Raw genomic sequence first — 23,752 nt, forward strand, 5'->3', positions numbered from 1 at the left:
CTAGTGGTGGATGAGGACTATGATAGCTATGGCTTTCATACAGGACTTGACAAAATCTGGAAAAAACTAATTTTTACTTGTGACCTTCAAAGCTCTAACAATAGGGAACAGCTGTGACAAAAGAGAAAACAATCTGGGCTGCTGACAAAGAGAGACTTATAAACTTTAGGGAACAAAAAAAAAACTTTTTTGAACTTTCTGGATTACAAGTATCTACTTAACTCTCACTCCAAAGCTATTTGCAGAGAAAAGAAAACTTGGATTCTTGGTCATCGTGGAAAATCAGAGACTTATAGAAAGAACTTATCAAGAAAAAATAAGCACCTTTCAAGAGGAGACATATGATATGTTGCAACTAATTCAAACAACAATGATTTCAAACCACAAAGAAATCCAAAATAACTTTGAAAATATAAACCAATTCATCTCCAATTTAACTTTACAACAAAAAAATCCCAGAAAACAACAAAAGAGAAGGAACAGATAAAACAGATAACTGAATACAAATCTGAGGATAGAGACTTAAAGATGGAACCTAACAAAACAAAGAAGTATGATTTAACCCAAGCGGGGAAAATATATAAAAATACTGGATTTGGAAAAAACAACTTATACTTTAACACCACAAAACAAATTTGAGGATAAGAAAAAAGATTGGACAAAATGGACTGCAGAGATATCAGGAAAACCACCAGAACTGAAAAGACAAAAAATGATAAGAGAAACAGAGAGAAAAAGAAAGAAAAAGATTTCAACAAACATGAATGTTCAAAGAGTGAACTTCGCTGAAGTCTTTACCTACGCAGACAGCTTACCCTGGTGGTGAAAGAGTGAACTTCACTGAAGTCTTTAACCACGCAGACAGCGCACCCTGGTGATCAAAGAGTGAACTTCATTGAAGTCTTTACCCATGCAGACAGCACAATCTGGTGGTCAAAGAGTGAATTTCACTGAAGTCTTCATCCATGCAGACAGCGCACCCTGGTTGTGAAAGAGTGAAATTCACTGAACTCATTCAAAATATCTAGGAAATCTTCTGAGTCTGCCGTAGTCATGGCAGAGTGTCCTATAGGACCAGAAGAGCTGGTCCAACCAACCAACCTTGATTTGTGTGCAGAACCTGATGTCCAAGTTTAGAAAAGGCAGAGACATCTCAGAAACCCTATGACTTGAGGCAACAAAGAAAGCCTACTGAAGTCTTGTGGTTGAGCCTGATGGAGAAATGGGATAAGCTCCATCAACGTCATGAAAAATACTGGGAAAAGTTGCAGGAACTTTGCGAAGCATCCAAAGAGGAGCTTTCCCCCAAGCGCACTCTCTCATTGGAAGAGGATATGGAAGAGTCTTTCTTACAATGGACCACCTACGAATGCTGTCTTGAAAAAGTCCAGTTGCAGCTAGGAGATCTAACAAAGCAAAATGCAAAGCCTCAAGCTAAAAAACAAGGAACACAAGAAGTTCCTAAAAAGTAGTAAATGCCTCCCTGAGGTCGAGCTTCACATGAAAGACATACCATTTGAGAAGACCAAGTCCAAAGTGTCCCATCATTCGCAGGCATCATCCCAGCGGTCACATGTATCTTCCTCTCATTCCTCTAAGAAAGCATCATCCTTTTGTCCCAAGTCACAATGGTCTGAGGCGTGCACTAGCGTGTTACAACAGTCTCATGTCTCCTCCTACCTTCTAAAGAACCCTCTCGTCATAGCCATTCTTCCCAAGCCGGTCTTCAGACAAAGGAAACACCAATCGAAAAGGCCGAATCTGACATGTACCATCATTTGCATGCATCGTTCCAGTGGGCACATGTATCTTCCTCTCAATCCTCCAAGAAAGCTACATCCTCACATCACAAGTCACCACGGTCCGAGGCACACAGCAGCGTGTCACAGCAATCTCATGTCTCAGGCACCTCCCGCCATTCTAAAGCATCTTCTCGCCACAGCCACGCATCCCAAATTTCAAGGGCAGAGAGGTTAGCCGCTCAAGCTGCCCAAGCATGAATCGAAGCTGAAGCAGCCAATGCAGCTCTTCGTGTAGCAGAAGCAGAGCAACTACAAAGGGAAGAAATAGCCAAAGCACAGACTGCAGCAGCTCTACATTTAGCAGAAGCAGAGAAAGGGAAGAAGTGGCAAAATCCCAGGCTGCAGCAGCTCTGTGTGTGGTAAAGGCAGAGCAACAGCAAATAGAAGAGAAGGCCAGAGCTCAGGCCAGCCTTGAGCTTCCGCAGCGTCAACGGGAGGCAGCAGAGAAAACTGCAAGGGTGGAAGCTTTACAGAAGGAGCTTCAAGGCACTACCTTCATGCTCAATTTTGAGAGGCCAGAAGGTGGAATCTCGCACAACCGTGTCGAGGCCTATGTGGATAACCAGAACACACTACTTCAAGACCGGGAGGAGGCAACGTGGTCAGCCACAGATTCCCCAAGGCCAAGTGACCAAGGAGAAGAATCTCAACCACCAATTGTGCCAACCAGTCAGGAAGCTGACAACGTACCATCCAAACAATCAGCTCCCCCCCAGATCTGTAAAATTTACCCCAACAAACCAAGAAGCAAGGAGTGATCGAATTAGCCCATCTGTGATAGCAAACACTCCTCAGCGGGTAGGCACACACAAAGTCATGTTTCCTAAACTCAATGTAAAGGCAGAGGAATTCCAACCAAACCTTCAAGGCAATTCAAAAATGGATCGGCAGCAAGGAGAACAACCCCCAGCTGAGTCATGGGTAGAACCCCTCCTCAGTATCTATTCTGAAGAAAATTGTCAGCCGTTTTCAGAACACCCCCTTGCTCTTGGAAGCAATGCCTATGAGGAAAAACAACAAGCCACTAATCATGCTCCTAAGGACTACAACCCCTATGCAGCACCAATGTATCCTCCAACATTCTGGAGAGGAAGGTTGGATTTGGCATCCATGGGTATGCAGAAATTCTCTGACAAGCCAGGGAGGGAGTGCTTATTGTAGAAGCATGTTTTCAAGAATACCATTCACAACAAGGGGTTGGAGCCAGCCGAAGAGCTCAGACATATGATGGCATGGCTGGGACCGGAATCTACAGACCTAGTGAAGAACATCTACTCATCCCAACTAGGTAACCCAGACACCACCCTTGAGGAAGCTTGGTATATGCTTGATCAGCTGTATGGCGCATCTACATTGATGGAGTCCTTGCTCTTGGATCATATCAATGAATTCTCTGACATCAGTATCAGTGAACCACGCAAGCTGTGGAAATTCTCTGCCCTCCTTAAGCAGCTGTGGACAGCACAAAAGGATCCCACCTTGCCAGGACTTGTCTGTCTTGACCAGTTCAGGATGCAAAAGCCTATCATTCAAAAACTACCAAGGAAGTTAAGTGAAAAATGGATTGAGTTATCTATCGCTTTCAAGGCAAGGCACCAAGGCAAAAAAAAAAAAACCGTTGCTGATCTTGTAGATTTTGTTGCCCACTAAGTGAAACTGTCTAATGACTCTGAAAGCCTCAGCATCAGAGAAAAATGTTTCCCAGCTGCCAAAAGGACCAGTCAGAACTCTGGAGCAACCAATGGTCCATTCCAAACTGCAAAGGGAAAAACCCTTGTATCTGTGCATAAGACAGAGGTCACTACCTTGCCCAGGAAGACTTCAGATGAGCAGCCATCAAAGAAAGCTCAACCTAAATCTCTGCAAACAAATAGACCTGATTTGTCCACTACATAAATCCTCACATTCTCTGAACAAGTGCAGAGAATTTGGAAAGAAGTCCCTGGATGAATGAAACGTTTTGCTCAAAGGGTACAAAATATGCTACAAGTGCTGTGAGTCTACAGAACACATGACCAAAACTTGCGCAGCTAAGGTGACATGCCACCTATGCAAGAGTGACAAGCACCTGGGAGCACTGCATCCAGACTCTGAGTAGCCACAACAAGCAACTTCTACTCCTCCTATGATGAAGGAGCTTCAGTGTGGCTCCAAAGAGCACCCACAGGTGCCCGTCAAGGTCCACTGCACGTCAGTATGTGGTGACTCACCACTCCCTTGTTCATGTGCTCACATCTGTTTAGCTAAAGTCTACCTCAACGGACACCCAGAAGAAGCCGTGAAAATGTATGTAGTAATAGATACACAAAGCAGTAGCACACTAGCTAAGTCAGCATTCTTCGACCTCTTTGATGTTTCAAGTGAAGAAGCATTTTTCACAATATCAATGTGCACTGTGCCCCAGAGCATGGTGGGGAGGAAAGTGTCTGTACTGTACATAGAGTCGTTAGATGGGAGTTCACAATTCCCACTGCTGCCAGTGCTAGAATGGGACTCCTTACCAGATGATCGCAGTGAAATTCCAACACCAGAGGTGGCAAGAATTATACCTCACCTGTCACACATCGCGGATCACCTCCCTGCCCTAGATCCTGAAGCTGAAATCCTACTTATGTTGGGACGAGATGCCCGAGTCCCTTGGTTGTTATGAAATGGTCAAAGTACCACCAGGCACCCCAGTTGCTGTTAAGATGGAACTTGGATGGGTCATCGCAGGAACAGTCTGTGTTGATAGGCTGCAAGCTCCAACCCAAGCAAACATCTCAGCGACTTCCATTCATAGTAATGGGAGAGCATCCCACTCTCCCAAGACACCACAGACTGGGATGAGCCACTTCCGCCAGAGCAGAAGCAAGAGTGGGAGATGTGGCGTAGATCCCTAAGTTGTCTCCAAAGCGTCCACATACAGCACACGTATGCTCCCATTTCACTCGCTGCCACAACGAAGAAAGAGCTGCATGTGTTCTCAGATGCTTCAATGAAGGCAATAGCAGTTGTAGGATACATCAGAGTTTACGGCAGGGAGAGCTACAATGTCGGTTTCATTATGGGAAAGGCAAAACTATCACAACAAGGTCACACCGTACCCAGGTTGGAACTCTGCGGTGCCATTTTGGCTGTAGAACTCATAGACCTGATAATGAAAATGATAGACCTTGAGCTACAATCCACCACCTTCTATACAGACAGCAAGGTGGTGTTAGGCTACATCCACAACCAAAGCAGACACTTCTATGTCTCTGTAAGCAATAGAGTAGAAAGGATCAGAAGATCTTCAAATCCTAAACAGTGGCAATATGTGCCAACAGATCAGAATTCAGCAGACCAGGCTACACGGTGCACTCCTGCATCACAGTTGGCAGACTCAGTCTGGCTAAAGGGTCCTGAGTTCTTGGCTCGTCCAGACAGCCAGACATCAGAGAAACCAGAACATCACGAGCTTCTAGGTTTAGAGCAAGATGATGACGATCGACCTCAGGTACTCAGCAGGTCACCCAAACTGGATGAGAAAATGATCGTCCAGACCATCTGCTTGTCAACAAGGATTAAGGAGACAGAGAAACTGTCTCCTCATTGCCTAGAACCGTCCCCACTTTGAACACTTCTCCAGATGGAGACCTCTTGTAGTGGGCGTAGCGATGATTGTTTGTTTCCTGCATCGTGAGATGAGCTTCACAGACAGCTGTCTCCAAGCCGAGAGAGGGATTTTACGAAGTGTGCAGCAAGATGCATACCCAGTGGAATTTGAATGTCTGTAAGTTAAAAGGCCTGTCTCAAGGTCTAGTGCATTGCTGAAGTTGAACCCATTCCTGGATAGCCATTCAAGTAGGAGGGCATTTAGATAAGGCTGAAATAGCTTCAAACATCAAGCATCCTATCATCCTTCCTGCCCATCAACATGTCACGCACCTGCTGGTCCAACACTACCATGAAACCGTCCACCATCAAGGCAGAAACTTCACAGCAAGTGCCATCAGAGTGGCTGGATTCTGGATCATGGGAGCCAAAAGATGCATCACCACTGTTTTGTACAGGTGCCTGAATTGCCAGAAACAACAAGGTGCGACACAAAACCAGTTGATGGCTGACCTGCCACCCGAGAGCCTTAGTCCAAGACCGCCATTTACCAATGTAGGCCTAGATGTATTTGGGCCTTAGTCCATATCTGTTCGTCGGACCAGAGGTGGTCAAGCTAACAGCAAACGTTGGGCTGTTCTTTTCACGTGTCTTAGCATTTGAGCTGTCCACATTGAAGTCATCGAATTTATGGACACTTCTTGGTTCATCAACGCTCTAAGAAGGTTCCAAGCCTACAGAGGCCCAGTTAAAGTGTTTAGATCTGACTGTGGAACTAACTTTGTAGGAGCCTGCAAGGAACTACAGATTGATGAAGGCATTCACCTTGATTTAGAAATTGACAAATATCTAAAAGCCCAAAACTGTGTATGGACATTTAACCCTCCCCATGCATCCCATATGGGAGGAGCATGGGAACGTATGATTGGCATAGCCTGCAAAATCTTAGATTCCATGCTGGTGAAGACACCCACTCTGACACATGAGGTCCTCACTACCCTCATGGCAGAAGTAGCAGCTATCATCAATGCTCGACCTTTGGTTCCAGTTTCTTCGGATCCTGAAAATCCAACTATTCTCACCCCAGCCACCTTGCTAACCCAGAAAACAGGTGACTGGCCAGCACCATCAGGGAACTTGGTTCCCAAAGATTTGTATAAACAACAATGGAGACAAGTTTGACTGCACGCCAACACTTTCTGGAAGCACTGGAAGCAAGAATACTTGTCTACTCTTCAGGATCGCCAGAAATGGAAGACCAAAGAGCCTAACCTAGAAGAAGGAGACCTTGTCTTGCTGAGAGACAAGGACGCACATCAGAACTCTTGGCCCATGGGACTTGTGCATCAAATTCAACCCAGTTCTGATGGACTAGTTCGTCAAGTTGAAGTCTAGATCGCGAAGCCACAAGAGTCAGGTCATGACTCACAGACTCTCGTTAAAAGGTTTTACACCAGACCGATCACTGACCTGGTACTGTTGTTGAGGAAGACCGAACTTGAAGATTGAACCTCGAACTATGCATAATTGTGTCTACCTCATAATTGCATTGTTTGATGCTATGCTTTGTTTATCTTAGTTGTTAGTTAGTTAATAGTGGAAATTTATAATTCCAGGTGGGGAGTGTGCTGTTAGAGCAATTAGCATTTAAGGGGTTAAAAGCTGTCTCCTTAAGGGGTGGCTTTCTGAGAAATGTAGTTTTTAGTTGTTTGGCCAGATCTGTATTCTAACTGGTCACTGGGAGGGACTTCAATGTTTACTACAGGATTTCCTGGCTACATGCCAAGGCTGTAAAAAGTCTTTGTGTAATCCAGCCTGAAGCATGCTCAGCTGATAGCCTCAAGCATGTTCCACTGATATGGGGAAATTATTCTCTTTTTACCCTGCATGTATGGACAGAATATGAAACATGTGACAGATGTATCTACAATAACCGTGAGTTACTGCTTAGAATTCCTGATCAATAAATATTTTGTTTTAAACCATTCCGTGGAGTTAAATCTATCTGGACAATGGCTAACGTAACCGCCTGCAATCCAGAATAGTCTTATTTATTCCTTAAGAAAGGTAAAAGTATTGGGATGGTTTACATGAGAAAAAATAGACTTAAATATTTAAATGTAATTAACTTTGAGAAAATCTTAACCCCGTAAGAATGTTTTGAATATTGTGGGAAAAACAAATATAAACAAGAACTTTTGCCAAGCTATTATTAATCCCAAGGGGTTTAAGCAAGTGACAAAGAATTTTATCATTTGTGTGTTTCTGTCTCCATTCTATATCTCCATATTTTCATGATTAATATAAAAATGTCACAGTTATATTGTCCGAACCAAAGATATTTCCTGACAGAATTTTTCTGGAACATAATCATGGAAACACAAAAATACCCATAAAACAAGATCAATAAATTGTGTTTCTTTTCATCAAGTTCTCACCTAGCTAAGGCTACATTGTCCAGCTATCTTCTCTTTCAAATGGTTATCTACAGGAAACTATTTGCCAAAGTATGTCATCTATAGCTAGCCTCCTCTTTTTGGGTGGGAGGGGCAATTTGGCATCTTTCCATAGTTGGCGAATTACCTTTGCCTTCTTGGCTTAATTTCAACCATTTCCTTTAGAAGAAGTGATCCTGGCTGAAGATGACATAGAAGGAGAGCCTTGTCATCCCTTCGATGGTAAGCCACCATATTCCACAAAACCTTCTGTGAGAGATTTCTGAGACAGTAAAATCACAATTTTATTTATATGTCAACCTAATTTAACAAAAATTGTGTAAGGAATAGAGGTTCAAGTGCTCCTCATTTAATGACCATTTGTTAGTCAAAGTTATGACAGCACTGAATGAGAGGAATTTTGACCAGTTCTTGTAGATATGATCATGATTTGGGCACTTGGCAGTCAGCTCACAGTTATGATGGTTGTAGTGTCCCGCTGTCATGGGATCATCCTTTGTGACCTTCATTACCAGCTTGTGACGAGCAAACAAGAGAAGCTAACAGAGGGTCATGAATGTTGACCACGTGATGTTGTGTCCAATAACCATGCAAAGTTTGCTTAAATGGCAGGCAGAACTGCTGCAACGGCTATCATGAGTTAGTGAGGTCACATGATAGAATGCTTTATGACTGTGTTGCTTTATGACCACCGGTCTCAATACTGTGTGCTGTGCTGGATCTGAAACAATTGCGGTCTCATTACACCTCATCCCCTGAGGTGAGATCGGCTCTCACCTTTATGACCTTCCATAAGAGTCTTATGACTTGGCTCTGCCAGTTGACTTGGGGCCCTAACAGGGGAGTTTCACACTGGAGGCAGTGGATGAATTAAGAGCCAATCCCACCTCCCCGTTTCCATCTCCCTCCTTCCCTATCTCGTAACTATGATTTAACTTGGATATTTCCATTTAATTGTATTAGGAATAATGCTGTAAGAGATGGGCAACAAATAATAATAAATAAATATTTGTTCATAGCACCTAAAAAGTATTTTTGACTCACACGGTAGCTGCATCAGTTCACAAAAATTCTCATTTGATGAAGTTGTGTTACAGGGGCAGCAAAAAAAAAGTAAGAATATGAGGCTATGCTGCTGCCACCTTCTTTAACTAAAATACATATTTTCCTGAAATCTTGCCGCTGCTGTGTGAACTCCGGAAACTACAGATAGGTAATATAAAAATGCTGGCACCAGATCTAAAGCACCTTTGCTTACTGAAGTTCTGAACACTTCATTTCTCTAATAAGGCATATTCTATTTGATCAATAAGTCATGGTAGTTAACTGTAATAGTTACTAGTTATACAAAAGGATAGAAAGACAACCTGCATCCCAAAGATGAATTGTAGCCCTTGCTGTAATAAGTGTGTTCATAGAAGTTCAGGACATACTTGTTCTATTAGCAAATGAATCAACACTTATTCACTGGAAACTGGTTCTCGCTGTCCATAAGCCCTTTCCTTGCTTGCATCTAACTGCAGCACCAACATACCTTGGGAACTTTTTTTTTTTGCTGCAGTATTTTCATGCCATTACTTTCATCTGTTCTCCAGCCTTGAGTGATCCTTAACTATACTAGTGTTAAAGTGGCATTTTTCCCTTTATCCTGACATAGGTTTTTCCCCCCCATAGATACCAAGTGATATGATTTATTGACTATTCTTATTGGTGGCATATAATTTGATCACTAGGGGTTGAAGTAGTTACATGTGGGCCATTCTAGACTGGTCTAGGCATGTCTCTTCTTTCTGAGCTCTGCACATATATTCTAAAGGCGTTTTGCTTTGGTTATGGGACAGTCCCATCCTTCTGAATAAATATCTTCCCACTATTGCCAACCCTGAATACCAGCCTATCAGCAGTGCCAGTGGGGTGATAGGTTAAAGCAGGAAAGAATGCGCTTGCTGCCTCATGGTACAAATCTTCCCTTGCCTGACAGCTCCTTTTGAACACAGCTGTGGTACTCTTCAAGAAGAAGGCTAAATACATGTCCAAAAGGGACCCAGGTATCTGCAGATATCAGCTGATAACAAGTTCCTTTGAACATGTCCACGCAAAAGGCTTGTTGTGCAAAACCCAGTTGAATTCTGAGAGATGAAAACGCCCTACTTTCATAAAAAATATTTTCTATCTAGTCCTAGTCCACTTAAAGAGTGATTAGTGTATTATTTTCATCCTGAGTACAATCATTTAGAGCAGGGGTGTCAAACCTGCAACGTCACGTGACGTGTCGCGACATTTTGCGCCTTTTTTTCCATTGCCGGCAATGGGGTGGGCGTAGTTTTGCTATGATGCATCTAGCCTGCAGGCCGGCAGTTTGACACCCCTGATTTAGAGGGAAGGGAGGGGGAAAAGGGCAGGATAATCACCCTGCCTCTATACAAAAATAATAAAGACGGTACAATGTACCTGCCTTGTCCCTGTGGTAGGCATGGGGTTGCTAATGAGGACAGGGCTTTTGTCAGTATAGTTTCCTGCCAGCTCAAAGGCTGGGGGATAGCATTAATTTTGCAGTGAGGAAGAAACCTGGGACAAATTTCCACTTTTCTTACAAGTCAGCAGAGCAGCAATTTTGTATATAAAAATGCAGTTTTATGAAGGCACAGTTTACCTGCCCATACCATTTTGCATTTCAAAGCACTTACAAATCCTTTTCATCTTACAAGCCTCTTGATGCTTGTTTGTCCACACAGAGGCCCATCTGGAATGTGAAGGAGGGAAAAACTACCTTTGTTTAAGAAGAGGGCAGTTTAGAATTTGAAAAAAGGTGTACACAAAAAAAAACATTTGCCTTCTCTTAAGCCACTCCTCCTCAAAGCTGCTTTTCCTGTTGCAAATATCTTTAAGGTTTCAAAGAACAAGTTTATGTTTTGCAATGAAAGCCAATGCAGAGGTGTCAATCTGGAAGCCACGCCCACCCCATTGCCGGCAATGGCGAAAATGCTCTGATATGTTGCGCGACATCATGTGACCTTGCGAGTTTGACATGTCTGGTCTAGTGGCTAAGGCACCAAGCTAAAAAACCACAGCTAGAGACTCTGAGTTCTGCCTTAAGCATGAAAGTCAGCTGGGTCATTTAGGCCAATCACTCTCTTTCAGTCCAACACATCTCACGTGGTTGATGGGAAAATAGGAGAAGGAAGGAATATTAGGTATGTTTGCTGTCTTGAGTTATTTTAAAAATAATAATAAAAGTGGAATATAAAAAATGATCTTCAGTTAGCTCCTGTAAGATGCACCTGGATACTAAAAGAATAAATAGATGTTTTACTTCCATTTCATCCCAGCTCAGGAGAATGTAAGTTTCATGATGATGATAATTTATTTATGAATTCATGAATAAAGGATGGAAGGAACCAGTTCAGTGACAAGTATTTTAGAAGCTATCAATACAGGACCAAAGAGAACAGCTAATGTAACATGCAATAAATATACTAAAATTGAAATAGAATTTATATAACAAGAGCAACATCATCATCATCATCATGTATGCCTGATACTCAGTGGTGGGATTCAGATATGTGAACAACCAGTTTTCTGTGTGGAGGCCGCTTCCGGAAGTCCATTATGGGCCTGGGCAACAAAAAAATTAGCTACCGGTTCTGCCGAAGTGATGCGAACTGGCTGAATCCCACCACTGCTGATACCTAATAACTACAGCAATTACATTCCAAAGATCTTCTGGAATTGTGGTTGGGAATGTATATTGGGGAAGGCAGCATTATGGTAAATGATTGGAAAAAAATTAGTGAATGTGATAAAGGGCCTTGAGGATAATGTCTGTTTTTCTTGTCATGTTCCTATTGTTGGAGCTCTTCGGAGGGCCACCATCAAGAAAAGCAAAACAGACTTGCTGAACCCAGAGGAAGCAGATGACCCACTGGCAGACATCTCTTCAGTAGGTAAGTTGGTCAAAAAAGGAGTCAGGGTTCAGGGAGTCCTTGACTTATAACCATTTGTTTAGTGTCCATTCAGAGTTACAACGGCACTGAAACAAGTGACTTATGACGTTTTCACATGACCATTGCAGCAGCCCTACGGTCACATGATCAAAATTCAGATGTTTGGCAGTTGGTTCATATTTATGATGGTTGCATTGTTCTGGGGTCTTTTTGCAACCTTCTGACAAGCAAAACTAATGGGGAAACCAGCGTCACTTAACAACCATGTTACTAACTTAATAATTGCAGTGATTTGTTTAACTACCATGTCAAGAACAGTCATAAAATGGGCAAAAGTCACTCAACAGCTGCCTCGCTTAACAACAGAAATTTTGGGCTCAATTGTGGTTGGAATACCAGGATCACTTGTGCTCTTCAACCTTTTCAAATCTGGAAAACCTGATCAAATTTTGAACCCACATTTTATCTTAACATGCATTTGAGTATCTATTTATGTTTCGTTATATATTTGTGATGTGTTGATGTATTGCCATCATACATTGTTCCTCAACTATGGCTAAAGCACATGTCCTGAAATGTCACCAGTGTGTTAGCAAGCTGTGCTGTTTTTGCGGGCACAAATATGCAAATGCTGCAGTTTTAGTACTACTTTTTTTGAAGGGGACTAATTGCGTTCAGTAACATTCTTGCTGAGAAGATGAATAGATAGAGGTTGACTAAATAAGGGCAAAATGTAGTATCAGCCCTGCAGGTCCATCCTCCAGCAAGCATGCTAGAACTTGCTAGTCCAGAATGGTAAACACTAGGGCCTTTAGAAGTGAACAATCACCTATCTTTCTATCACCTTCCTTCTTGTCCGTGGTACATTACAGAGAAGATGTGTTCAGAGAGACCTGCTAGTATTTGTTTAAAAAAAATCACAGAAGACAAAGCAGGTTCACAATTATCTATTTCAACCATAACAAATAAAACAAGTTCATCAATTTCCACCCTACAGGCAGGTTATCTCAAATAAGTGGTTTCTCTTATGCTGCTAACTTTTACTTCTTCCTGGTAGGTTCACCTTTTGCTCGAGCCAGCATCAAAAGTGTCACGCTGGAAAATGCTACTTTTTTTCACAAAAAAGAGCGGAGATTGCGTTTCTATATCCGTCGTATTGTCAAAACTCAGGCCTTTTACTGGACAGTCCTCAGTCTGGTAGCTCTCAACACTTTGTGTGTTGCTATAGTACATTACAACCAGCCAGATTGGCTATCTGACTTCCTCTGTAAGTAGCAGAACCATGTACTTCTTTATAGAGTGGATTTATTAGCTGGAGGGGCTTGCAATAATTTAGGCTTTGTCATTTTTACTTAGTAGAAATCAGGATAGCATTTTAATTTGATAAGACAGTAATAATGAACTCTTCCCTTTATTAAATTCTATGATTAATTGAGATTTATATTTAAAAGTAGCCACATTTAAACTTCTTGGGAATAAGTGGATTTCAAACTGAATTTATAGGATAGATTACAGGAACTGAATTTAGGGTTTTTCCTGTACTGTGCCATCTAAAAAGGGAGAAAAATAACCTATAATATGTGTGGTATGAAACATAAGATGTGTGGTATGAAGTTCTTTGAAGTACTGCATTTGTCGGAACCATGACAATGTGTAGCACCACCTCCATAGGGACCACTTATGTCTGGGCCCTCCCAACCTCCCCTCCAAGTGGCCCCCAGCCCAAGAAGGTCTCTCACGTTGGCACCTCTGCCTAACAGGGCACATAACACGGTGGTATTCAGTCACAATAGGCAGCCACTCATATGGGGCGGTGAAGGTCTCTCTCTCTCTCTCTCGATGGTGACTCAAGTGGGATGATGGCAGTTGATCTCAGGCAATAAGAACTTACAGGGAAGATGGGTAGTCCATCTCTAGTAGCAGCAATCTGCTCAGAATGATGATAGTCAGATTCTGGTGACAACAACTTTGCCTAAGACAGTGGTAGTCAGTCTCTAATGACAGCAACTTGCCTAGAACGATGGTGATCAGTCTCTGGTGTCAGCAATTTCCTTAAAACAATGGTAGCCAGTCTCTGGTGGCAACAACTTGCCCAGGACCATGTTAATTAGTCTTTGATGACAACAACTTGCCTAGAATGATCGCAGTCAATCTCCCGGGTGCCAGCAGAAGCCTCCCTTGTCCACTCTCCTCGCCCCTCTCTGACCTCACTCCGTATAATCCCTTTTTATCTCCCCCAGCTGATCCTATAAAAAAAACCTTACCTCCCACTAAAAGACTATGGCAGACTCTTTCCTAACTCTCCGTCTGCCTAGCTTACTCCAATGACGGAAAGGAATTAAAACTCCCCACACTACCCTTTCTCCCTCTCTTCATCTGGCCTGCCCACAACGAAAGAGAAAGAACCCCCCCCCCTCTCTCTCTCCCCCTCCCCCTGGCCTGCTTCCAGCAAAGTGCTCCAGCAACTACTCTCACTCTCTCTATCCCTCCCCCTTTTGTCCGGCTTGCCTGTAATGAAGCAAAAAAAGCAAACGTGAAAACACCAGCTTCTTATTCTCTTTGATCAGCTGGCTCAGAATGGCAAGCTCCACCAAGCCTTCTCGCTTCCTCCTCCTTTTTCTTCCCTCCTCAGAGCCCCACCCCACCACCAGACCCATAGCAGCTGTCGGAGCTCCTCATCTTCCTGCCAAATCAGCAGGGCTCCTGCAAAGCCTCTCAGCTGGCCCCATTTTCACCCCAACTCCGCTAAATATGGAATTGTTTGCCTTGTTGTTTCCTTTTCTAAGAATTATGGTGGTAGTTGCATCAAATTACAATTCCAAGAATTTGTTGCAGGAAACCATGTTACAGTTAAAAGTTTCTTCCATGTAACTATATTAGTTGATGCTTTTAATTAAAACTCCTCCTTATATTTCTGTGTATTTAGAGAGGCTGAAGAGATCCCTATATTCTAGAGAAAAGAACTTTAATAATTATTTGCTTGAAGTATGACATCTTTGCTTGAAAAAAGGAAAAGAACCCAATTATCACTAGCACTAATTATGTTACCTAGTTTGGGTAATGAAATGTCTGCAATAAAACAAGCAAGCTCAGAGAGCACCAAGGACTCCTCAAGAACCCAATTATTAAATAAAAATTACTAAGCTGCAGTTCATTCATAATAGTTTAGTACTTTTATTAGGGAGAAATAAAATGGACTGGAATGGCAAGAGGGTTTTTTGGCATATTGGAGCTTGTTAGCATTACAGATGGATCTTGGACTAATTGACTACATTAGAGAGAACTTAAGTTTTAATTCTGCTTCCAAATGATTGTGAAAAGTAATACACAACAGTATTAAAAGTGGTACTATAGATATTGTTTTCTTTGAAGAGACTGTTTTTGTCTGTGTGCAAATATATAGCTAGGTGAGTCTCCATCTGTATAATGGAAATTTACCATAGTTCATGAGAAATAGACCATTAAAATATTGGTTTAAAAATTAGAAGTTGCTATACGTCACTTTTAAAAAAGCTGTTTCATCTTTGTTCCAAGTTGGAGTCATGTCATCATTATCTCTGCATAACAGTAAACATTTTTAAAATATAAATACGAAAAAGAAACCCAGAATTACTATAATGGAGCAAATCAGTAATCTGAGAGATTTTTCATGGTGTCAATTAGCTAACTTTGTTCTCTGGGAGACAGTTGTCTTGTAGTTTACTTTCTTGAATCTACAAAGGTAATATGACATATTGACATGTTTAAGTTAGAGAAGGCTAACAGAATCCATTCGAATATAGGAAGATTGGAATTCCTATATAGTCAGACATAAAGATTTTTTGACAGGTAGAAAGAAGTTTTGTGGATGGAAAAGTATAACTGACTTTTTCCCGTCTTCCTCCTCTGTTTGTTTCAGACTATGCAGAATTCATTTTCTTAGGGCTCTTTATGTCCGAAATGTTTATAAAAATGTATGGGCTTGGAACGCGGCCTTACTTTCATTCATCTTTCAACTGCTTTGATTGTGCTGTAAGTTTTTTCAGAATGTTAGCATTTTTGCTATTGTATGTACAACTATATCAGACTGCAACTGTTCTAGTGGATAATTTGGTGTATATTCTTCTTACTTACAGTGAAGATACATTAGCTCTATAATTAGCTAGCACCCCAATGTGAATAACTTTAGAGCAGAAATTTCATTTCCACAGGAAGTCCAAACCTAACTTACTACATAACAAAAGACCAGGAAATAAACTCCTATCAGACCTCATAAGCCAAATACTTGCTTTGTATTTTTTTTTCAATCAACCTCTTACTTTTATTATAGAAATATAATTCACTCATTGATGTATCTTATGGTTCTTAGGCTGACAGGAGTTTGTATCATGCAATTATAGTGTAGCTACATATTGGATGTTCTCTTACACTGTAGCTAGTTTTGTTCATTCTTGAAATTGCAAGCCTTTGAAAGCAAATAGGGTGAAAAACAAGTTTATAGTGACTTCCAATGTTATAATTACAGTACTCTAAGTTAAGTTTTGAACTTTTCTAAATCTAATTCTGAAGAAAGCAAATCCAATGCTACTTCCTAATACTGCCCCAAATATTTGCAGTAGCAGCATATTTATGTGTTAGAGTTTTGAGATTAGCAAAACTCTCTTGGATTTTTTCTTAGTGTTCCAAAGAATGGCTGAAATAGGTCAACAGGAACATTGCTGTGATACAATTCAGGATGGGAACTTTATATTCTATTATTTAAACCTTGCCAAATACAGAAATTCATGACTTCCATCAGGTTGTCAGAAGTTGAAGATATCTAAGGTTTTGTTATATTAGAAAATTCCCAGAATCCAATTCTTTACTAGAGTCTTAGTACTGCTTATGATACTTCTAGGGTGCATAGTTGTTATCTTCACAACATTTGATCTATTCCCTCTCCAAGAGCAATTACTTTAGAACATCCAAACAAGGTTGACTTGTCTGCTGAGTGACAAATACTACTTCCAATCCAACGCCCTGCTCAGGCAGGAGACCCTAGACCACTTCAGATAAATAGACCAGCCAGGCCCCGATTCTACCAAAGATGTGGAAAGCAGCACTCAGAAGGACACAGGTTGCCAAAAACTCCTTCAGGGAAGGAGCGATTGCAGCAACCCTGGAAACTGGAGGCCAACGGATGGAAGCCTCCTTACCCACCTTGCCACCTGCAGAGCAGAGGAGCCACAGTGCCCCTTGAATCAAATCCCTCTTCCTTGTCCTGAAGTTTTGTCCATTAATGCTACAGTTGCTCCTGCTTGGAAGTTATGTTGGACACGTAGATAACAGCCACTGTATCGGCCATCAAAGCACTCCCCATGCAATCAGAGCATTGCTTGCAACAGTTGAGTAGACTAGACAGATTTAATGTATGCTTCCTTTAGCTATCAATAAAGTAAGGCAGAATTTGATTCTAGCCCCATCTTTTCCTTATCACACTATGTTATTGGCTAGAAAATGAAAAAGAAGGGGAAAAAACAGATTAGCTGCATAAAGTCCTCGAACCCAATATGAAGGTACTGTGGTGCTCCAGCAATATTCCAGCAAAAAGGCAAAGGAATGCTATGGAATAAAGAAGCTGCCACTGGTGGTAGCTGTTGCCAGTGAAAAAGCTTCTTGTTCCGACAGTGAAACTACAGAACGGCATTCTCAAAAGTTGAGAAAGTGTAATCAAATCTGTCACCAAAATGAGATGGAATTTATCAGTTTAAGAATTAGGAGAGGACTTTCCTCCTGCTTTTGAAACAGCACTGCATCTCTTTGTCTTCATCATTTCATTTTTAAGCAACTAAATTAATTTTCTTGTGCTTTCACTGTGGGAACAAGAAGCATTTTCTTACTATGTATTTCTGTACCCTCATCCTGCTTGTGGATCCCAAAGGGTCTCCCTGGGTGGGTTGTAATCCCCTTAGGGATTCTGCCTGCATTACACATGAAGAGCTGGGCCATTGTCCACTTTTTCCTATGGATGCTAAGTTGCTCTAAGCAATAAGTTGGCATAGTTAAGTTTTCTTTTGTTGCTTCATGGGTTTTAGGAATTGTTTATAATCCAATATAGTCAGGTGAGTTGAATAGTTCCTCCTTAAAAAGGCAGTGCATGTTGCCTACACACTCCAGAATAAGTAGTACATAGTATTTTATGCAACAGCTTCAATAAAAAAAATTACCATATTTCAGTTTAATTATCCATAAATCTATGTCTGTAAGCAATTCATTCATTCATTTACAATTCATTGTAAATAATATCAGCTCTTCAATCCACAGAGAGCTGAGGCCTTAGATAACTTATCTTAACAATAAGAAAGCATAAAACTAGTCTCTTAACAATTAGATGGCTCAGAAAAACCATTTGCATTGTCCAGCCATATAGTTCAAAAGGATATGAATAGAAACCTTCTTTAAAAGCTTAATTAAAGTTAAGGAATGCTTTTGATGAAAACAAAGACAGAAAGTCAATGTAAATAAATCACCATATTCTGGGGTATAACTATATTTTAGAAAATCACAGCATGGTTCCTTTGTCTTTAAATGTTTTTCCAAAGCATAAGTAGTTATCTTATTTTACATTGGTCTGCTTGGCCCTCTAATCCAATACTAACAACTGTGACTGGCAATACTATATAACTTAATTAGAGTTCCCAGGGACCGGTCTCAGCTAGTGGTCTCTCACTGAATTATGATCTCTGGCTGTTTTGTTTTCATACTTATACCTCTGCATATCTTGTATAGCTACATAATGCAAGTCCCAAAACTTGTTAACGTGCCTTGATTTTTGGCAGGTTATTATTGGGAGCATCTTTGAGGTCATTTGGGCTGCAATAAAGCCTGGCACCTCCTTTGGGATAAGCGTCTTACGAGCTCTCAGGTTACTGCGTATTTTCAAAGTCACAAAGTAAGTGGGCTTTCAGTCAATACATCAGAAATGCATATAGTGAGTTAGTCTATGAGTGTGCTTTTTTAAAAAATGTAAATTTAAATCAAGGATGTTAGCATAGGCTAGAGTTTATAACAGCTTTATCAAATGAAAATAGTTTGAGAATTAATATTCAATTAACATGTTTTGCAAGAGAAAAGAATTCATTTGGCGGATCAATTGTTAGACTAGACTAGAAGAGGGAAACCTAGGATCAAATCTGCATAAATGCTCTTGAATCAATATCCATCTTCCTGTCAAGGTGCCACTGAGACAGATCTTAAGACAATGTTTCTCTCTCGTGTCTTTGGCAGGATATTGTGAAGATTTAATAATAAAAGAAAATCTTACACTACAAATATCTTTGAGCTAATAGAAAGAATAAAGCTATAGTAAATATATAGTTTGCCAACCCTTAAAGCAAGATGAACTGATGATTTATTAGAAAAGCAATGTAACTTTTTTTTAAAAAAAAAACAAACCTGTGAAATGAGTTGATAAAATGTATTTGGAAATATGCCAAGAAAATACTTTATTATTCAGTGGATTATCAGTATTGTCTGCATTAGTTTAAATTGCAGGCCTGAAAGGGCTTTCCATTTTGGGGGTGTGACTCTGATTAATATACAGTACATAGTTCACATGTGGATTTTTTTTTTTTTTGGCAGGTACTGGGCTTCCCTACGAAACCTAGTTGTATCTCTGCTGAACTCCATGAAGTCCATCATCAGCCTTCTTTTCCTCCTTTTCCTCTTCATAGTCGTTTTTGCCCTTTTGGGAATGCAACTCTTTGGGGGCCAGTGAGTAATGGGAAATTGTGGTGAGGTGGGGACCTTCCCTAATATATTCTTCGTGTGAATATGCTTGGGGGGTGTATGAAAGCCCTAACAAGCAGGCATATACATAGAATGAAGGCTACTGCTAAGCTTGTAAGCCGCCCTGAGTCTTCGGAGAAGGGCGGGATATAAATGGAATTAAAATAAAATAAATAAATAAAAAAATCTGAGCCAGGTTCGAATGTCACAGTATCATTTTGCTGACCCGTAAGTTTATAAGTTCATCAGAAGGAAGACAACAACTGTGCCAACGAGCAGCTTTTTCTCTTCCATTTGTCCTAGTTTGCGCTGATATCATGAATTGTTGACTACGTCCCATGAAGTCTAAGCCAAACATCTTAATTACATATTCTGCTTTCTAAGTACTAGGCCAAACACAATGTTCTGTATCATATTTCTTAGAAACTGATGTAATAAAAGATTGGAGCTGAGCCCATAAAGGGAGAGATGGGTCCACAAAGACATAAGGCTTTTTATATCCCAACAATCTATGATTACTCCAATTAAGTATCTTTACACACTGGAAGTACCTAACTGTGAGCAAAAGATTTTCTAATGTAGAGGAAAGTGGTATTTTTACAAACATAAGATAGCTAGGATCTTTGCCGGCTTCCTAAAATTCTTGTGCTCAGGAACTTTTGTGCTGCAGACATTGCATGCAGAAACAATGAATGCTTGTTTATCTCAATTTTTCTTCCCCCTCCCAAATGCTTAAACCTATACTTACTATCCATGCCTACAAGGATATTTCAATTAGACTTGAATATAATCGCTTTCCTTTTTTCACCCCTTCCCCACACAGTCATGCAGTAATGCAGATGAATGCATAGAATGTGGAATACATTTGACCATAGTGGCATCCTCTAAAACAAACAACATGGTATCCAGAGGAGAAAATCCTGCAGGCACTTTTCCTCCTCCCTAGTAGTAAAAGCGCAAAAATACATTCATTTGTACCCTGTTATAATATCCTAAATCAGCTGCTTGAGAACGTTGCCTGATTCCATCTTATAGTAGCCTGGGCTTTCCTTTGCTCCATCTCCATACATCAGTTTGCACTGGAGGATGGAATCAGGTATAGGCCTGAGTGGTCTAGGAGCAGAAGAATAAAAGTAATGTAATATCTGTGATTACAATTTGTTTTTATCAAATTAATTCCCCTGTAAAGGTTCAATTTTGATGATGGAACCCCGCCAACCAATTTTGACACTTTTCCAGCAGCAATAATGACGGTATTTCAGGTAAGAAGGGGGATGGGAAAGCTGTTTTTCTCTGACTTCTTGGTTTTTTTTTTTGTTTTTGGTAAAAATCTTATACATGAGCCAAATATACTCCACAGAAGTTCAGATAGCAGTTTTTCATTTCCTTTTCTTGCAGTTTCCGTAGATTCTCCCCTGATTTAAATGAGATAGAGATATGGTTGCAAAAGGACAACTAGAAGCATTATTGAGAAAAATTGGCAGCTAAATTTTGGAATGACTGCTGCTTTGGGGAGGAGACCAGCGGCAGCTGCTGGTGTAATGTTTTATTATTGTACCTTGCTTTTTATGTTTTGAATTGTAGTTGCATACTGTAACTAAAATAACCCCATAGAACTGGGCTAACCGTTCTGAAAGAAATAGTGTGCATTGTCACTTCAGTCTGTTTTGATTATCTTTTAAGTTTTTATAGATAGATAGATACGGAAATCAGTACTGTACACAGTACACATAGGGTAATATATCACATGCATTTACTGTATGTCAGAAACGCTGTTTTAAACTTGAGCTTTATTATGATACAAACATCATTCTTTAGCCATTGCATTTACCATCTTAACTTCCAGGGAGAACCGTGGGCAATGATGGGCATGCCTCTGTGTGCCCGTGTAAGACTCTGCTTTGTGAGTTGCACTGGTTGCTAATTTGCTTCCAGGTGCAATTCTAGGTGTTGTTTGCTACTTGATAAAGTCCTACAGGAGGTTTAGTTACATAAGGGACTGCCTGTCTTGCATATTGTTTTGGAATGTAGCCCAGATTCCTCGGAGGGAAAGTGTGCATTCCAGAGGAACAAAAGACAGTGAAGTTTAGACAGCTCCTCCCTAGTAGTTCTCAGAGTACCTATTTCATAGTGGAAGTAGCCTGCTATAATTTGGCAAGTTTTCTTTCTATAAGTGAGGAACAATAAAGAGACTACTTGGAGAACCTCAGTGTGTCTTTCTTGGGTTTTGGCTTCTGATTCATATCATCTGCCCAACCAATTTGATCCTACATGGCTTGGCATGTTCTGGGTTCCTTCAGTTAAACAATACCATGTCTCTGGATTACAGAAGTGCATCTTCTCTTTTGCAGTACCCACCACTCACCACCCCTTTTGGGCATGAGGTTGCCACTGAGATTCAAATGGCTTCTATCCTAGTGTTTCAAAATGTCTTGAAGAATTGGCTCTTCACCCTGGACTTTTACTAATGTGATTGAAATGCCTTTTTCCTTTTTTTCTTCTTTGTTCTTATCTGGGTTATTTCTACCATCTTTACTCTTTTTTTGTTTTGTGTTGTTTTCTTCTTTTAAATATTTTTTGAAAAATTTGTAAACCATCTAGAGTTGCTGGGAAGGAGCTAGCATATAAATTTAATAAATTATTATTAAATGTTCTTTATTACATTCATTTTAGTTTGCATCACTTGAGTTATATACTTTATGGCTGGATTGGTTTAATTTCCTTAAGACTGTAGAAAAAAAGCATGCTATACAGTAAGAAAAAAAGGAGACATACAATGACATCAAGCCCTAATTCCTGCTCAGAATCTGTTTAGGATTGGGACACATTCTAAATATTGTAACATAGATAAGGAATTGGCATTATAACAAAGGAAATTGAAAGGCATTTGGTAGTAACATTCAAAAATATAGTGACTGGGCTAAAATAAATATAATATGATTTATAGGATCTTTATGCTATCCCAATCATAGAACTTGCATATATTACATAAAGCATAACATTACAAATCATAGAAGAATAAAAAAGGGGGAAAAACTCCTAGCTGCTAACTTTGTCAATAACCACCTCAAATTTTTTACATTGGAGTCAAAGTTTGAGGCAGCCACAGAGAAGGCAAGTTTCCCAGGGACTTAAAAAATAAGCAGCATGTATTCACAGCTCAAACGTGCAGGACATGTGTTATCATTTGTTAATATTGGTTATTTAGTTTTGATGCAGTGTGATTCCAACCAACTCTGGGGCAGCTCACCAAAATAAAAACAATATAAAAACAAATTACAATAAAATACACTGGAATGAATTACCAAAAATAACTACAAAATAATTACAAAAAGGCAATCCAGACTATGTATCAAAAACATCACAAACAGGGGATTCCCATCCACCTGATTCCAAGGCCTGGGAGAATAGGCAGACACTACTTAGAGCAGGAGAACCCACTGATATTCAGAACCTGTACTGCATAGGGCTGTATTGGTGATAACACTTTGAGTTGTATCCGGAAGTAGTATAGCAACCAAAGGAGAGGTTAGTTTCCCTCTCATCAGCTGGTCTGTTTGAACTGACAGAAGTATTCTTCAAAGGCAACCAGAAGTAGAGTGCATTGCAACAGCCAGGTATATGGTGATGAGGGCATCGTGGCAGTAGCTAAGCAGAAGCCTCCAAAAACCTGGTGCACTAATCAAGGCAAATGTTTTCCTTGCCATGACCTCTATGTTGTTCCAATAGGAGCCAGGAGTCCATGGGAATCTGTGGATCATGGACCCGCTCCTTCAAGGGCCCGAGCAAAAGCTGGAGCTTCTATAAGAAGCCAAATTATTTGTGAAGAATCAGACACTGTTTTTCGCAGATTTGCAACTTGAACCTCTTTCAACCTAACCAGTTCCTTGCAAGTGCCAGAATCTAAGGCAGGATGGCTACAGCACCTTCTATTCAGTTCAGGTATATCAGAATACTGATGATATCTTATCATTATCAGCAGATGACCTTTTCCAGAAGTTTCACATAACTGTTAAATAAGAGGGTGAGAAATGTGAGAAAACTAAATAGCCAGGATTTTGAAGTATTTTCCCCCATCACCCTTACTGGAACTGCCTACTTAGGCTTTTGCTTGATGCCTAGGTTATAGCAAAGATTCAGAAAATCCAGTTACTGGAACTCTATAGCTTTATCTTAAAACTTCCTCTGAAAGGGAAGACTAGGGATAGGTGGAAATTGTCCAGTATTA

The 23,752-nt window shown here is 40.5% G+C and overlaps 1 protein-coding gene across 1 annotated transcript in view; it reads left to right on the forward strand.

Annotated features, from left to right (window-relative positions):
- The window catches only part of CACNA1A (calcium voltage-gated channel subunit alpha1 A), a gene marked incomplete at its 3' end in the record, with an annotated part of 288,487 nt that overhangs the window by 132,355 nt on the left and 132,380 nt on the right, over positions 1–23,752 (forward strand). Inside the window, exons 9-15 of the mRNA XM_081320424.1 lie at positions 8,000–8,056; positions 11,689–11,778; positions 12,836–13,045; positions 15,677–15,789; positions 18,576–18,688; positions 19,378–19,509; positions 20,714–20,786. Coding sequence (XP_081176550.1) covers positions 8,000–8,056; positions 11,689–11,778; positions 12,836–13,045; positions 15,677–15,789; positions 18,576–18,688; positions 19,378–19,509; positions 20,714–20,786 — 788 coding nt within the window. The remainder of the gene's footprint in view (positions 1–7,999; positions 8,057–11,688; positions 11,779–12,835; positions 13,046–15,676; positions 15,790–18,575; positions 18,689–19,377; positions 19,510–20,713; positions 20,787–23,752) is intronic.

The sequence above is a fragment of the Vipera berus genome (assembly GCF_964194415.1).
Source record: "Vipera berus genome assembly, chromosome: 2".
NCBI classification, from domain to species: domain Eukaryota; kingdom Metazoa; phylum Chordata; class Lepidosauria; order Squamata; family Viperidae; genus Vipera; species Vipera berus.